At 46.6% G+C, this 14,718-nt stretch overlaps 2 protein-coding genes across 2 annotated transcripts; both read left to right on the top strand.

Annotated features, from left to right (window-relative positions):
- The first annotated feature begins 424 nt into the window (after positions 1-424).
- LOC115388942 (guanylin-like) lies at positions 425-1,320 on the top strand. The gene is made up of 3 exons (XM_030092267.1): positions 425-576; positions 790-982; positions 1,099-1,320. Exons 1-3 carry the CDS (start codon positions 502-504, stop codon positions 1,155-1,157), a joined length of 327 nt encoding a protein of 108 aa, XP_029948127.1. The 5' UTR covers positions 425-501; the 3' UTR covers positions 1,158-1,320.
- A 10,297-nt stretch (positions 1,321-11,617) lies between these two features.
- LOC115388997 (guanylin-like) lies at positions 11,618-14,112 on the top strand. Its single transcript, XM_030092347.1, has 3 exons — positions 11,618-11,689; positions 11,890-12,076; positions 14,022-14,112. Exons 1-3 carry the CDS (start codon positions 11,618-11,620, stop codon positions 14,090-14,092), a joined length of 330 nt encoding a protein of 109 aa, XP_029948207.1. The 3' UTR covers positions 14,093-14,112.
- Positions 14,113-14,718: the final 606 nt, after the last annotated feature.

The raw sequence follows: 14,718 nt of genomic DNA, 5'->3' as shown, positions 1-14,718 counted from the left end.
ATACTTTGTTTGGTGATGCCTCAATAACTGAGATTTAACTAAAAATGGTGTGAATAAGCCTTTCACTACTGACAGATAATTCCTTGTCTGTCAGTAGTGTCACAATTCCTTGCAATAAAGATAAATCACAGAGGACTGATGAACTTTTCAGCAACGGGCCGGTGTCTGGAGTCTTTAAGCTTCATAGGTGTGATCAGCTGAACGCAGTCAACACCACAAGTTTGCAAAATATCGATAAAAAGTCATCAGATAGTAGATCAGGTCAAAGCAAAATTTACGATTCCGCATTCACACCCTCATAAAGCCCTGTCACTACTCATTAACCCATGAGAAAAAACTTTGCTCCCATTTGTAGCCGGTCACATGACTGCCGGGCCACGAGGAGACTCGACTTTAAAAGGAGGCTTGTGGACAGAAGGAAGGCACACACCGAGCTGAGCACCTGCTGAGCACTTTCACAACTACAGACTTCAAAACAACTTGCGATCTACGCGATCAACAATGAAGGCCGCCATCGCCACCGTTGCTCTCCTGGTCCTGGCTCTCAGCTGCACCTCTGAAGCTGTGCAAGTCCAGGTAAGCTTCAAGCTCATCCTTTCTCTGATGTGTCTGAGATGTACAGCCTGTGCAGCTTTCAGCTTTGATTTTTGGTTAATTGCAGAATGTTGCAAACTTAAATCACCACTTTTATTTATGCATCCGTTTCATATATCTAACTGCAGTCAGGGCCTTTAAGTTCAGCTGAAGTTCTTTCATTTTAATATCGCTACGTACTTGTCCTCCATGCAGGAAAATGGATTGTCTTTCTCACTTGAAGCCGTCAGGAGGCTTCAGGAGCTGACGGAGGGCTACTATGGCACGGGACAACAAAATCCCAAATTCAGGTCGAGCTCTTCCTCCCTCTGCGCCGACCCCATGCTGCCTCAGGAGTTTCTGCCTCTGTGCAAGCAGAGAGGAGCGTCTGCATCACTCACCAGACTATGTGAGAGGATCATGAATTAAACAGCCTGTTGGAACCTTTAAGGAAACATGACGTGACTGTGGATGAGCATGAATATTTCACAGCTGATGTCTCATCTTCTCATGTCTCTGTTTCAGCTGTGGTTCCTCTGGACATCTGCGAGATTTGCGCCTTTGCCGCCTGCGCCGGCTGCTGAACAGACACAGCAAACCGCCACACATCTTGCTCAGCTTCAGACTTGTGATTTCTTTTCATCTACCCTCATGGTTTAAGGAACTTCTGACATTTTTACCTGCAATGATGCATCAATGACTTTATCCTTGGAGTTCTGACTAAAGCCCGATAGAGGGTTTTAGGCATGTTTGACCCTCCCCAAAAAAGGTTTTATCCTAAAAAAAAAGTTAAAAAAGAAAAAATTTAAATCACACAAATTGAGGAATGTTTTTGAAAACTGTTACTTTGTACCACAGTCACCATTATATTTTACAGTTTTGTATGAAACATTATATTTGTGGATTTTTTTATTGTTACATTTCAAGCTTGCCTTGCTTTCATTACTTATTTAAAGTCCTTTTTTCATGTATCTTCTTTTTTACTAACGCAGTTTTGAATAAAAAGCCTTCATAGATAAATCATGCACATTGTGATTTTTTTTATATTCACTCTGAGCTCATTTCATTATCCCTTTTTTTTTTTTTTTTCAAAATATTTTATCAGTGGGAGAATGAACATCAGGTCACATGTTGGCTTAAAAATGTAATATACTGTAATACATGTGGCAAACACCTGATCAATATACCTAGCATAACCAGATGAAAATGTCTTCACATTCCTTGGTTTTTGGATTATTAATGGAGACCTGGGTTATTTGAGGCTGGGACCTTCTTCTAGAGATTAATATTCACTCAGTCTTTCTGCAGTTTGGTGTAATCACATGGGGAATTAAAGTGTGGTAAAAAAATACTGTGAAAAACAATAGGTTACATTAATCCAATAGCAATGTCAAAAGAAAAAAGAAATAAATCTCAATAACACCCTATTACTTAACAGCATTTTCTGGCTGAGTGTGCTCAGTGTTGTGGAGGCACTCTCATAGGCCCACTTAAAAACTTCCATTCCACAAAATGAATGATTTCATTTGAACATGGGCAACGGCAATAAAGTATATGTTAATTATGCTTTCAGTCAAAAAAACAAAAAAAAAAACAAAAAAACAAAACATAACATATTTCATGATTGTGTCATAGAATCCATCAACTGTTCTGTTGAGTGAATTTAAAGTCAGTACAGAGGTGCCAATGCATGCTTTTTTCTCCTGTCGGTTAGATTACTGTAATGCCTTGCTCTCTGGTCTTCTCAAAAAGAATATTTCAAATCTACAATTATTACAAAATTCAGCCGCACGCGTGCTGACGAGGACCAGGAGACGGGCCCACATTACAACGGTTTTACGGTCGCTGCATTGGACCCCTGTCCGCTTCAGGATCGATTTTAAAGAGATACTTCAACATTTTGGCAAATTGGCCCATTTAGCGCAATTCCTTAGTCATTTCGAACAGCATACTTAGTTTTTTTGTGAGTGCGAGCTGTTGTTTATTCAGAGGTGAGTCGGGGAAGGTTTTCAGGACGGACACAATGGAGGTGAATGGTATTTTTGTTCCCCCTCGTCAAACTCATCAAATACACAATCCAACAACCCCAAAACACTTTGGTGGACACGTTATAATCCGCACATTCACTACGCTGTGAAATATTAATGCAAAATTATGAGATTGAGTTGTTTATGCAAAGATTGCTAAGACAGAACTACTTACTAAATATGGCGTCTGGGCGGAGTGATCTCAAAAGAAAAAGTATTTCCCAGTATTTGCTTCTGTGTCGTAACGCTACAATATAATTTGCTGGTGATCCACAGCGTAGTGAATGTGCGGATTATAACGTGTCCACCAAAGTGTTTGGGGGTTGTTGGATTTTGTATTTGATGAGTTTGACGAGGGGGAACAAAAATATCATCCACTTCCATTGTGTCCGTCTCGAAAACCTTCCCCGACTCACCTCTGAATAAACAACAGCTCGCCCTCACAAAAAAAGTAAGTATGCTGTTCGAAATGACTAAGGAATTGCGCTAAATGTGCCAATTTGCCAAAATGTTGAAGTATCCCTTTAAAGTTCTATTAGTTTTTAAATGTCTTAACGGCCTTGCGTCTTCTTATTTAGCCGATCTGTTTTTACCGTATTGACCCTCGCAGGCCCTGAGGTCCTCTGGCAGCTGTGCGTTCCTAAAGCCAGAACCAGGACCCATGCTGAGGCGGCTTTTAGCCACTATGGCCCCCACCTGTGGAACAGCCTGCTGGAGAACTTCAGTTTTTCTCCCTCCAGGTTAAATTGACCACGCCATAGTTTTTCACACAGCTGACGTTTATTATTCGTCACCATCAAACTATAAAAACACAATCAAAAGATAAATTATTTACAAGAACAATCACAGAAAAATACAATCATGTATGATTGCCCATCATACAATAAAATTAAAACTAAATCTACTAAAAATAAATAACAAATAACTAAATATACATAACAATTATCAATTAAATCATTTGTAACAATTAGGCTTGACCAACAAATTACAACAAAATGAAACAACAAATTATAATTTGACAGTTAAACTCAGGACGGCAGAGACTGTTAGGGAGGTTAAAAACATATCTTTTCATTCAGGCTTTTAACTGACTGTAACACACAAGTGCCACCGCTGGTCGACTAGACACAGGTGAATCCACAGCCAGTGAGTTCGAACTTCCTTTATTGTCCATCAGTGGGCCCAGTCCCCACCCCTCAATTCGGCAGGCTTCTCTAGCCGCCGCCACACCGTGCAGTCCTAGATCCTGGTCGTCCCAGTCTTCAGCCTTTTCAGGCTTGCGTGCGCTGGCCTCTTCAGTCTGCTGCTGTCAGTCCAGCTCTGTTCTTCTCTCTCCCGGTCCAGCACACTACTTCAAGCAGGAGAGAGTAATCAAATCAATTGCCAGCACCTGCTGCACCTTGGACACTGGCTCCCTGAGCCGCTTCCCCGCCTCCCTCTCTCCTGCAGCCGAGAGCAAACCACGCCCCTCCTCCACATACCCCCACCGCCCGACTGAGGTCGGGGAGACACCCGGCCGACTCCACCACCCCCCCACCACCCACCCCCCCCAGGGGCGAGAAAGGAAATCGGCAACCGCCATTTGTGTCCCCGGCCTGTGGACCACCTCAAACTTAAAGGGCTGCAACGCCAGATACCACCACGTGATCCGGGCATTGGTGTCCTTCATGCAATGGAGCCATTGGAGCGGGCCATGGTCCGAAGGGGGTGAAGGCCCGTCCCAGCAGGTAGTAGCGAAGCGCCCCGACCGCACACCGGATGGCCAGACACTCCTTTTCTATGGTGCTGTACCGCGACTCCCTCTCAGAGAGCTTCCAGCTGATGTAAAGGATTGGGCACTCCAAGCCCCGCACCCGCTGGGACAACACCGCCCCCACACCCCTGTCGGAAGCATCGGTCTGCAGGATGAAAGGGAGAGAAAAGTTAGGCGTGTAGAGAAGCGGCTTCCCACAGAGGGCCTGTTTCACCTGCTCAAACGCCATCTGGCACTGCTCCATCCACCGGACCGGATCTGAGGCACCCTTTCGGGTCAGGTCAGTCAGGGGGCTGGTCAGGTCTGCGAAGCCAGGGACGAACCACCGATAGTACCCAGGCAGCCCCAAGAACTGCCTCACCTCCTTCTTGGACTTGGGCCGCGGGCAGGCTGCAATCGCGGCTGTCTTGTCTATCTGTGGATTCACCTGTCCGCTACCCAAGAGGTGCCCCAGGTACCGTACCTCCCTCCGTCCAACTGCACACTTCTTCGGGTTGGCCGTGAGCCCCGCCTGTCTCAGCGACCGGAGCACCCCAGACACCTGCCGCACATGCTCCGCCCAGCTATCACTATGGATGATGACATCATCCAAGTAGGCGGCAGCATATGTGGCATGCGGGCGCAGGACCCGGTCCATGAGACGTTGGAACGTGGCTGTGGCCCCGAACAACCCGAACGGAAGTGTGATGAATTGGTACAACCCGTACGGAGTGGAGAAAGCCGATTTTTCCCGGGACTCTGGCGACAAGGGAATCTGCTAGTAGCCCTTTGTCAAATCCAGTGTCGTGAAAAAGCGAGCAGTGCCTAGCCGGTCCAGGAGTTCGTTGACCCGGGGCATTGGGTAAGCATCAAATCATGACACATCATTCACCGTGCGGTAGTCCACACAGAAGCGTACAGTTCCATCCTTCTTCATCACCAGAACAATGGGACTACACCAGGCACTGTTGGACTCTTCTATTACTCCAATCTCCAACATAGCTTCTAATTCTTGCCGAACAAATTTTCTTTTATGTTCAGGCAGTCAGTACAGACGTGAACGTACAGTCGCACCAGGGAGAGTCTCGATGTGTTGTTCTATGAGGTTTGTTCGTCCTGGTAGGGGAGAGAACACATCAGCAAACTGCTTTTGCAACGCGGCAACGCCCGCTCTCTGGGACAGCGAGAGATGGTCATCACAAGGGAGTGAGGCCGAACGGTGGAATTTGGAACCTCAGGCCCCAGCTCATCTCTCTCATGAACCGCCCTCACCAGAGCAACGGACTCCGCCTCCCTCCATGCTTTAAGGAGGTTGAGGTGGTAAATCTGTGTTGCTCCTCCCCTATCAGCACGCTCCACCTCATAGTCAACCTCCCCCACTCGTCATGTGACCACAAACGGCCCTTGCCACCTGGCGAGTAACTTCGAGTTGGACGAGGGGAGTAACACAAGCACTTTGTCTCCCGGTGAAAATTGTCTCAGCTCAGCCCCTCTGTTGTACAGCCGTTGTTAACTCTCCTGGGCCTTGAGAAAATTCTCCCGTGACAAAAGACCCAGTGTGTGGAGTTTCGCTCTCAGGTCCAGGACGTACTGAACCTCGCTCTTGCTGGGGCTCGGACCCCCCTGCCAGTTTTCCTTAACCAGGTCCAAGACCCCCCGAGGTTTTCTGCCGAACAGCAGCTTGAAGGGAGAAAATCCCGTGGAGGCCTGGGGCACCTCCCACCCTGCAAACAACAGAGGGTCAAGCCATTTATCCCAATTATGACAATCTTACGGATCATGGACTTCAGAGTCCTATTCAGACGCTCGACGAGGCCGTCGGTTTGCGGGTGGTACACGCTTGTCCGAACAGACTTGATGCCCAGTAATCCATACAGCTCCCTCAGTGTCCGTGACATAAAAGAAGTGCCCTGGTCAGTTAGAATCTCCTTTGGGATTCCAACTCGGGAGATGACCTGAAACAGGGCCTGCGCCACACTCTTTGCAGAGATGGTGCGCAGTGGCACTGCCTCAGGATATCGTTTTGCGTAGTCCACCAGAAACAGCACAAAGCGATATCCCAGAGTGCTCCAGGGAAATGGCCTGATGAGGTCCGTGCCAATTCGTTCGAATGGGACCTCAATTAATGGCAAAGGGCACAAAGAGGCCTTTGGGATGGCTGGATGGTTAACCAACTGACATTCAGGGCAAGAGGCACACCAATGCCGTACATCATCCCGAATGCCAGGCCAGTAGAAGCGGGCCATTATCCGGTTGAGTGTTTTGTCATACCCCATGTGTCCAGCCATCGGATTGTAATGCGCCGCCTGGAAAAGGCTTTCCCAACGGCTCCTCGGCACCAACAACTGGGTGGTATCCTCACCTGTCCGAGTGTCACGACTCACTCTGTTCAACCTATCTCTAATCAATGAAAAATAGGGACACGTTTGTGCCGCGTCAGGGCGCACCATGTGACCATCAATCTTTATCACTTGGTCGAAGGCAGAGCGTAGAGTATCATCACGAGACTGATCCAGTGGAAAATCTTCCATGGAGTGCAGCTCGGGAACCTGCGGGGCCGCGGGGGGAGGCCCTACTGATTCCCCCTCCCTGTCAACAGTGTCGGACGACCTTGCATCACCACTGAACACGGCACACATATGACTCGTCCTATCTTGTCGTGAGCACACCCCAATTAACCAGTGAAACCCCCACCAATCAGTACCCAGAATCATGGGGTGTGCGAGGCGGGAGCTAACCGCGGCCTTTACTTTATGCGTTTCACCCCTGTGTCTGATTTGTACTGGCACAACGGGGTATCTGTGAACATCCCCATGCACACACCGAATATCCACCCCCGATGCCTCCACCAAAGCCCCGGGACGAACCAGGTTCTGGTGAATCATTGACTGCTGACAGCCCGAATCCACAATTGCCTGGTGTATACCCCCCTGAATCCTTACCGGAATGCTGTATGTCCCTCCTGGGCCGGGGGAGGGTGTTGGAGAGCCAGCGACCTGGATCACTTGACCGTGACCATCACATGAGCGGACACTCATTACGGAAGTGTCCGGGTCGTCCACACCTCCAACACTCCTGCCCTGGCATCTGAGCGGCCCCCTGCGGGAGGGAGCCCACGCCCATAGCGGCTGGGACCTGTGGAGCCTCCAGAGCAGGCGCTTTAAAGCGGTGGTGAGCCAGCGGGGGATTTTTCCGGGGCGCAGGGGTTGGACGAGGGGGGGCTGGGGTCCGCTCCTCGGCCACCGGGACCAGAGTAGACAGCCAGATGATCCTCAGCCAGGGCGACGGCTGCCTCGATGTTCCTCGAGCGGTGGCACTGCACCCACTTGGACGTCCTGGCAGGGAGCCCCTCCATGAACTGCTCCACCACGACCTGCTCCAGCATGCGGTTCTCCCCGGCTGACCCGCCTGGCTGCAGCCACCGAGCAGCTGCATCCTTCAGCTGCTGGGCATACACGAAGGGCCGACCCCCCGGACCCAGCTTTAGGCTCCGAAACCTGCGCCGGTGGTCCTCAGGATGGCCCTCCGCACCTCCGGATAGCCTCTCGTGGATGCTGGAAGGCTGAGTGTTGCAGTCTGGGCTTCTCCCGACAGCAGGGGGAGCAGCCGCACAGCCCACTCCCCCACCGGCCAGCCGCATGCCCCTGCCGTCATTTCGAACATATCCAAAAAAGTTTGTGGGTCATCTTCTGGGCCCATCTTGTACAGGGACAGGCTGGTGAGGGGCGCCGGAGGAGCTGACGCCGGGCCGGGCTGAGCCAGTAGCTTCTCCAGCACCTGCGTCTGCTTGCCGGCTTGGTCATGGAGGGCCCCCAGCTGCTGCCGGTTGGCGTTCGCCTGCTCCTGGTGCATCCTTGCCAATTCTTCCACCATCTGAGCCAGGAGGGCCACCGGCTGGACGGGCTGCGGTTCGGACATCTCACCTGGGTCTGTCTAGCCCCACGTTGGGTGCCAATGTAACACACAAGTGCCACTGCGGGTCAGCTAGACACAGGTGAATCCACAGCCAGTGAGTTCGAACTTCCTTTATTGTCCATTAGTGGGCCCAATCCCCACCCCTCAATTCAGCATGCTTCTCTAGCCGCCGCCACACCGTGCAGTCCTCGATCCTGGTCGTCCCAGTCTTCAGCCTTTTCAGGCTTGCATGCGCTGGCCTCTCCAGTCTGCTACTGTCAGTCCAGCTCTGCGCTTCTCTCTCCCGGTCCAGCACACTACTTCAAGCAGGAGAGAGTAATCAAATCAATTGCCAGCACCTGCTGCACCTTGGACACTGGCTCCCTGAGCCACTTCCCCGCCTCCCTCTCTCCTGCAGCCGAGAGCAAACCACGCCCCTCCTCCACACTGACCTTTTATAGTCCTCTTATTTTTATCATTATTTATGTATATTTTATTCTATTTTATTACGTACTTATAATTTATTTTACTTTTTTATTGTTTTAATGTTATCTTACTTATTTTAATCTAAACTGTAATATATCCTTCACATGATGCTCAATGCTTTCAGTATTGGCAACATTTTTGAGGGTGTAAGTGAATGTTTGAATGTGGCAAACATCCGAACCTGTTTCCACCCTGAGCGACCATCCTGCACATGTTCCGGACTGTAATACTGTTCTTCCATGTGCCCACAAGGGGGCGCAGGAAACCATCGGAGTCCATAGAGTGAACCTGACCATCCAACTGATCGTGAAGGTGTGCCCCCTTTAGCGATTGCGCCCTGGGTGCTGGCCACATTGCCCCTAGCAGCCCCTGACTAACATTATAAATTTTTGCTTTGGGGACAGCTGAATTAGTTTAAAAAAAAAAAAACAACAACAACAATAACTACATGATCAAAATCCATTTATTTCTAAATGGAGCCTTGTCCAGATATGGAAACATTCAGTTAAGGGTATGTCAAAATGTACGTTCACTGACCATGTTTACTTCCTGTAATGTCCACACACTGACCAGCCCTGCCTGTTGAGCACTGGCTGTGTCTGCAGCACTAATGGCACTGCTCCAGTCCTATCCACCATTTTTGACCTTAATTGTTCATTTCCAACCCTCTTCACAGGCTGTTTCTAAAGCATTTGACCCATGCCTCTGGAACACAACACACAGTATCTTCTCGAGCCCCCTTCACCTTCATATCAAACTCAAAAGCACAGAATGTCAATGATCACTACTGTGAATAATTCATTTCATGCACCCAACCCAGCTCATTATACAGATAGTCAGTCTAGGATACGAGTGGACTCGCTGCATACCAGTTCTGCATCTGCAATGTATTCACACCCTGAAATCACATAATTAAAGTATTAATGACATGCCACGGAGCCACACTACGGCTGTGGTTGCCTAACACAAGGGGAAACTGGCCTTATTTCACTTTTATCCCTTGCTCGAACAAAACTTTTTTTTTTTTTTTTTTTTTAATTAACTTGAGCGGCTCACATTAGTTTCGTGTGCAATGGGAAGCAGCATCCTTTGATCTGTCAGTATATTCACAATCAATTGAACAGACAAACATATTGGCTTTCATTTGTAACATAAGGGCTCTATCATGGACACAAACCATTAAAAAAAAAACAACTGAAGGTGCTGAAGACGCCACTGTGGCAATCCTCTCTCAGATGCTTTGCTTTGCAGAGCAAAAACTATTGAATTTCAAATGTGGGCATAAAACCAATATGGCCTTTTACTTTAAAAATCAAACTCACATTACGGGTTGTGCCCCAAATGTTCTGAAACACACACACCATCAGTTAACAGTTACATAATGCCTATTTACTGAAAAATCAAAGAAAAGTGAGCGCTGGTTTTATCGATTTTCCAAACAATACTTGACAGTTGTTTTTTTAGATGTGTCTGTGTATGTGTGAGGGTTTCAGGATCAACACGTCTTTTGACAGATCACAGGAAACAGTCGAGGAGGGAACTGAAGAGCTTGATATACCAAGCTGAACATCCGTAAGCACGACGATAAACGAGTCACTTTCAAATGACCTTTACTGTGACCTTTACGGAGCTTCCCCTGTTTTTTTTTTACACCTTAGTAAAGCTTTCTTTTGTTTTTTAATCAATAGCTTTATCCTATAGGAAATTTTGGCTGTGGAATTATAAAAAAAAACAAAAAAAAAACAGCATCATTACTCACCTGATTACTTGACAAATACCCTCATGATATTGCCTTATTTATCTTCCTTAATTTTACAGCGTGGAAGCAAAAGTGATTTTAAATCATCTGGAAGGACGGGCCTGGGGTGATGGATGGAGGATAATGACGACCTTTCCGACTGGAAATTTATGTGAAAACTGCCTGAAGCTAACCTCACCCACAGCTGATTTGGTCTGTTTTTCTGGCTGTGGAGGCAGGACGGTCCAGAAGAGGTTTAGTATTGACTGATCACTGTCCTGTCACACACACACACACGCACGCCCACACGCACGCACGCACACGCGCGCGCACACACACACACACACACACACACACACACACACACACACACACACACACACACACACACACACACACACAAAGTCTCGATTCCTCAGGTCAGTCTTGTGCAGTCCATGCATGGGAACAATGTCTGCAGGTTTTAAAACAAAAACCAAAGAAGAGCATTAAAGAAGATATAAAAATTTGCAAATATGGATCGATTTGATGATTTTGCAGTGACATCTGAAATATACTGCTGAGATCTACAACCAGTCCTCACTGTGCAGGATGAGGGTCAGATTAAACTTTTACAAGCCATGGCACCAGAATCAATACTCTTATTTACCTGAATGCTTTCAAATAAGTATTTTTTCATCTGGAGCAACAGATGAAAAACTATTTTTCAAACCATGCCGCCACCTTTATGTTGAAGTGCCACCCTTTGCAAATATTGTGGCTGTTCCGGTTTGTATGAGGTCGCTGTTATCTGATGGCTTGTGATGAATATCTGTGAGAAATTCATAAGGTGAAGCCGAGGCGTTGGTCAATCCAGCTAAGCCCAAAGTCAACATTGATTTTTCACCCTGACAGAGGACACAACCGACACTTGGACGTTTTAAACACATTACAGCAGTTTGGCCGTCTGTCAGAAAAGACGATTCAAAAACATTCACACTCTCATGGCCTTTGTTATCTCTGATCAGTCGCCGGGCGCCTATCTTTACTCTCCTCACTCTATGAGTTGTCTTTGTTAATAAATCACCAGCTATTCAGTTTGAAACCGTATAAGAGGGCACACAGATATGCAGCGACCATAGAAGAAAACTCACCTCTGAACTGAACGACGTCTTGCATCATCTGGAAATGGGAGCGCTCCGTGTTGGCCTTGTTTTGGTTCTGTGTTTGTGCACCGGGTCGCGAGGCGTGCAGGTGAAGGTGAGTAACGCTTGTGCATAAAGGTTCTGTTTACTGCCTCCAGCCCCGCTGCTGTGATTTCCAGTCCTTTTATGCTCACTAATCCCTAACAACACCTCACCTCTTCCAGCACGGCCTTCGTGTTCTTCTCATTTCGGAACTTTCAAACGTCCTTCCTTCCTCTGCGTCCCTGAAACTTGCTGCCGTCGTTCCCCCTCCAGGTCGGAGACAGGAGCTTCCCGCTGGAAGCAGTGAAGCAGCTGAAGGAGCTGATGGGTTTAGACGACGGTGTCAGCCCTCATCTGGCTGAGACAAGCGTCGCCGCCGTTTGCACCGACCCTCTGCTCCCACAGGTGTTTCAGCCGGTGTGTCAGGAAAAAGGAGCTGGAATTGTTCTGTCAAGACTCGGTAAGAATATGTGTGAGAGGGAAATAAACAGATATTGAAAAGAGATTTTTTTTTTCCTTCCCACAAACATATTACTGTATTATATTATGAAGTGTTTCTCTGGGGGCTAAATCTAATGTCTATGTATTAACCTAAACAGCCCTCATCTCTCCACGGCACGCCTCTCTGAGTGATGTTTGGGTAAGCGGTGGTGTTGGTGTGATATTGGATATTCACTCATAATATGATAGCAGGAGGAAAGCCAAATTCAAAGAAAAATCAAAGACAGGGTGTGATCACACCATAATGTGGCTTTGCTGTCTCATATTTTCAGCTATAAATCAATAATGTATTAGAATGTCTGTAATTTTCTTCATTTTATTATTTGTCAATAAGTCACATAGAGTGACTGAAGCTGTGTTTTTTTTTTTTTTGAGTACGTCAATCAATACTTTCCTATTTCGCTATCCTAGCTAAAACACATGCACTCCTACAGGAGATGTAAATATTTCATAAAACGTCACACCATCTCCCTCAGCAGCTCTTCTCTTAAGCAAAACTTCAAACTGGAGAAAATAGTACATTAATTACAAAAACTTATTTAACAAAAAATAATTACAAAACTATGTGAAAATATCCTCCACCAAACTTTACATGAATGAAAACAATATTGAATATTATGAGTTGAATGTTAAAATACACAACAATGTTTTACTCGGTTCATAAATACATGTCCTATTTATAACACCCAAAAGTTATGTAAATGTAAAAAGACATGGCCCCATTTTCACTAAATACCAACGTCAAGTCATTTCTCTGAATAGTACTGCTGGCTTTTAAACACTCATACAGTCAAACAGGAGCAAATGAAGCATCTGTTGGCGGTTATAAGATTAGCAGAGAATTAACAGTCAGTGGTAAACGTTTAAAATGAAAGATTCTGATGCACAACGTACGTACAGGATTCACAGAAAGAACAGAGGACAGCTTCCCGCCGACAGATTAGTCCTGCCACACGTCAGCCAGTTTGCTTCAGGCTCATTGCTTTTCTGGCTTGGAGGAAATAACAGCAGTTTGTTGAGGATAATGAAAACACAGAGTGGCACAAGAATTTTCTCTTATCTGTATCGACGACATTCAGCTGCAGATTAATTTACACACACAGACTGAAAAGAGTGAGAATTAACCTCTGTGCCCAGAAAATGTGGCCGGCAGCTTCTGAGAAGCTAAATGAGTTAGGGAAAGTGAAGTTGGATGATTATTTGGACTGAAAATAATAATTTCACACAATTCAGAGTATGTTTAACTGACTATTGAAGGATACTTCCAAAACACTTTTTTGATCTTTAAAGTCAGTTCATTTAAACACTCTGTGTCTTTCAGTAGTAACAGAACAGGAAGAGCATCTCCGTCTGTTTGTTATTATGAGAAGCGTCAGGAGCTTCAGCCATTTTCACAAATTGTACACATTCTGCATAAGCAGTGACATTCTCAATGTTTGGTAGAAGAAAATACTCTGTTTTGCTTTCTGTGTTTTAGTTTTGTTGAGTTGTGAAGAGATGAATAAGTTATGGAATATGGATGTGTGCAGGATGAAGTGCTGAAACTGCAAACGCAGACACACACACAGCCTTTAGCGACTTCCCAGAGTCCGCAGTTTACTCACTGTGCCATGCATATGCTGCACATGCCGTTTCAAAAAATGCCATTGAAATGATAATGTGATATGTGGGCCGTTGAAAACTGAGCAAATTGTCCCTGTGAGGGTGGCGGCGGAGGGTGGGGGTGGGGTGGTGTATAAAACCTCAGTAGACACACAGATGACACACTTGTTGCTCAGCTGAGACTGAAGTGGCTCCCATCATCACAATTAGCGGCGTTGCATGAAACCGAGAAGCCCTCGTGTACGACTAAAATGTGTTTCAGGTCAGATGAATATTCATGCCACTCTTTTTCTGCTTCTCAGTGTACATCATCACGCCTATAGACCCTTGTGAAGTGTGCGCCTACCCCTCCTGCTATGGATGTCTAGTGTGAGACTGCCATCTGCTACGCACACAACCGTGTCGGCCGAGACCCTCTAGGGCATCGTCCTCTATAGTTTTTCCACAGGCGTCCAGACGAAACAAAACAAGCTCCATCACCCAGCAACCCAGCCCGGAGGGCAACATGTCTCCGCCATCAACCTACTGGATTTTGGAAAGAAATTATATAATGACCACTCATTGCCTATTTTTAAATCTGTTGATCAATGTTGATGTAGTCACTTGTCAATAAAGCTTAAAAAAAAAAACTTTTAGTGAGTGTATTCAGTTCTTGATCATGACTTTGACATGAGGGATTTAAATTCCTTCTGCCTGATGAGCAAACGGAGCCACTAATTTATATGGTGACAAACCAAAGTGTGTTTTCACCTCTGGCATCACACACTGCAACCTGCTTTCCGATTCAAGTGTTTCGCAGCCATCAAAGCCGTCACATGTAGTCATTAGACACTACCAAAGCCCCTATTTTCCATCACTGAGAGCCACCCTGTTTTCCACACACTGCTCTAAATTGCCCCCATTGATTTACAAACCTGATGAAAATTTCGGTTTAATGGAAGAGTTAATGGCCTGATCAAAAGGAGGTGACCGACAACAGCAATTACAGCGGCAGAGTCT

The sequence above is a fragment of the Salarias fasciatus genome, chromosome 5 (genome assembly GCF_902148845.1).
Source record: "Salarias fasciatus chromosome 5, fSalaFa1.1, whole genome shotgun sequence".
In the NCBI taxonomy this organism is placed as follows: Eukaryota; Metazoa; Chordata; class Actinopteri; order Blenniiformes; family Blenniidae; genus Salarias; species Salarias fasciatus.
This window is presented reverse-complemented; position numbering and strand designations above follow the sequence as displayed.

What these genes read in the sequence shown, in the direction of transcription:
- LOC115388942 (XM_030092267.1), top strand. Translation starts at nt 502, where the DNA reads ATGAAGGCCGCCATCGCCACCGTTGCTCTCCTGGTCCTGGCTCTCAGC. An exon ending in CTGAAGCTGTGCAAGTCCAG is followed by an intron (nt 577 to 789) that starts GTAAGCTTCAAG and finishes TCCTCCATGCAG; the next exon opens with GAAAATGGATTGTCTTTCTC. An exon ending in TGCATCACTCACCAGACTAT is followed by an intron (nt 983 to 1,098) that starts GTGAGAGGATCA and finishes TCTCTGTTTCAG; the next exon opens with CTGTGGTTCCTCTGGACATC.
- LOC115388997 (XM_030092347.1), top strand. Translation starts at nt 11,618, where the DNA reads ATGGGAGCGCTCCGTGTTGGCCTTGTTTTGGTTCTGTGTTTGTGCACC. An exon ending in CGCGAGGCGTGCAGGTGAAG is followed by an intron (nt 11,690 to 11,889) that starts GTGAGTAACGCT and finishes TTCCCCCTCCAG; the next exon opens with GTCGGAGACAGGAGCTTCCC. An exon ending in AATTGTTCTGTCAAGACTCG is followed by an intron (nt 12,077 to 14,021) that starts GTAAGAATATGT and finishes TCTGCTTCTCAG; the next exon opens with TGTACATCATCACGCCTATA.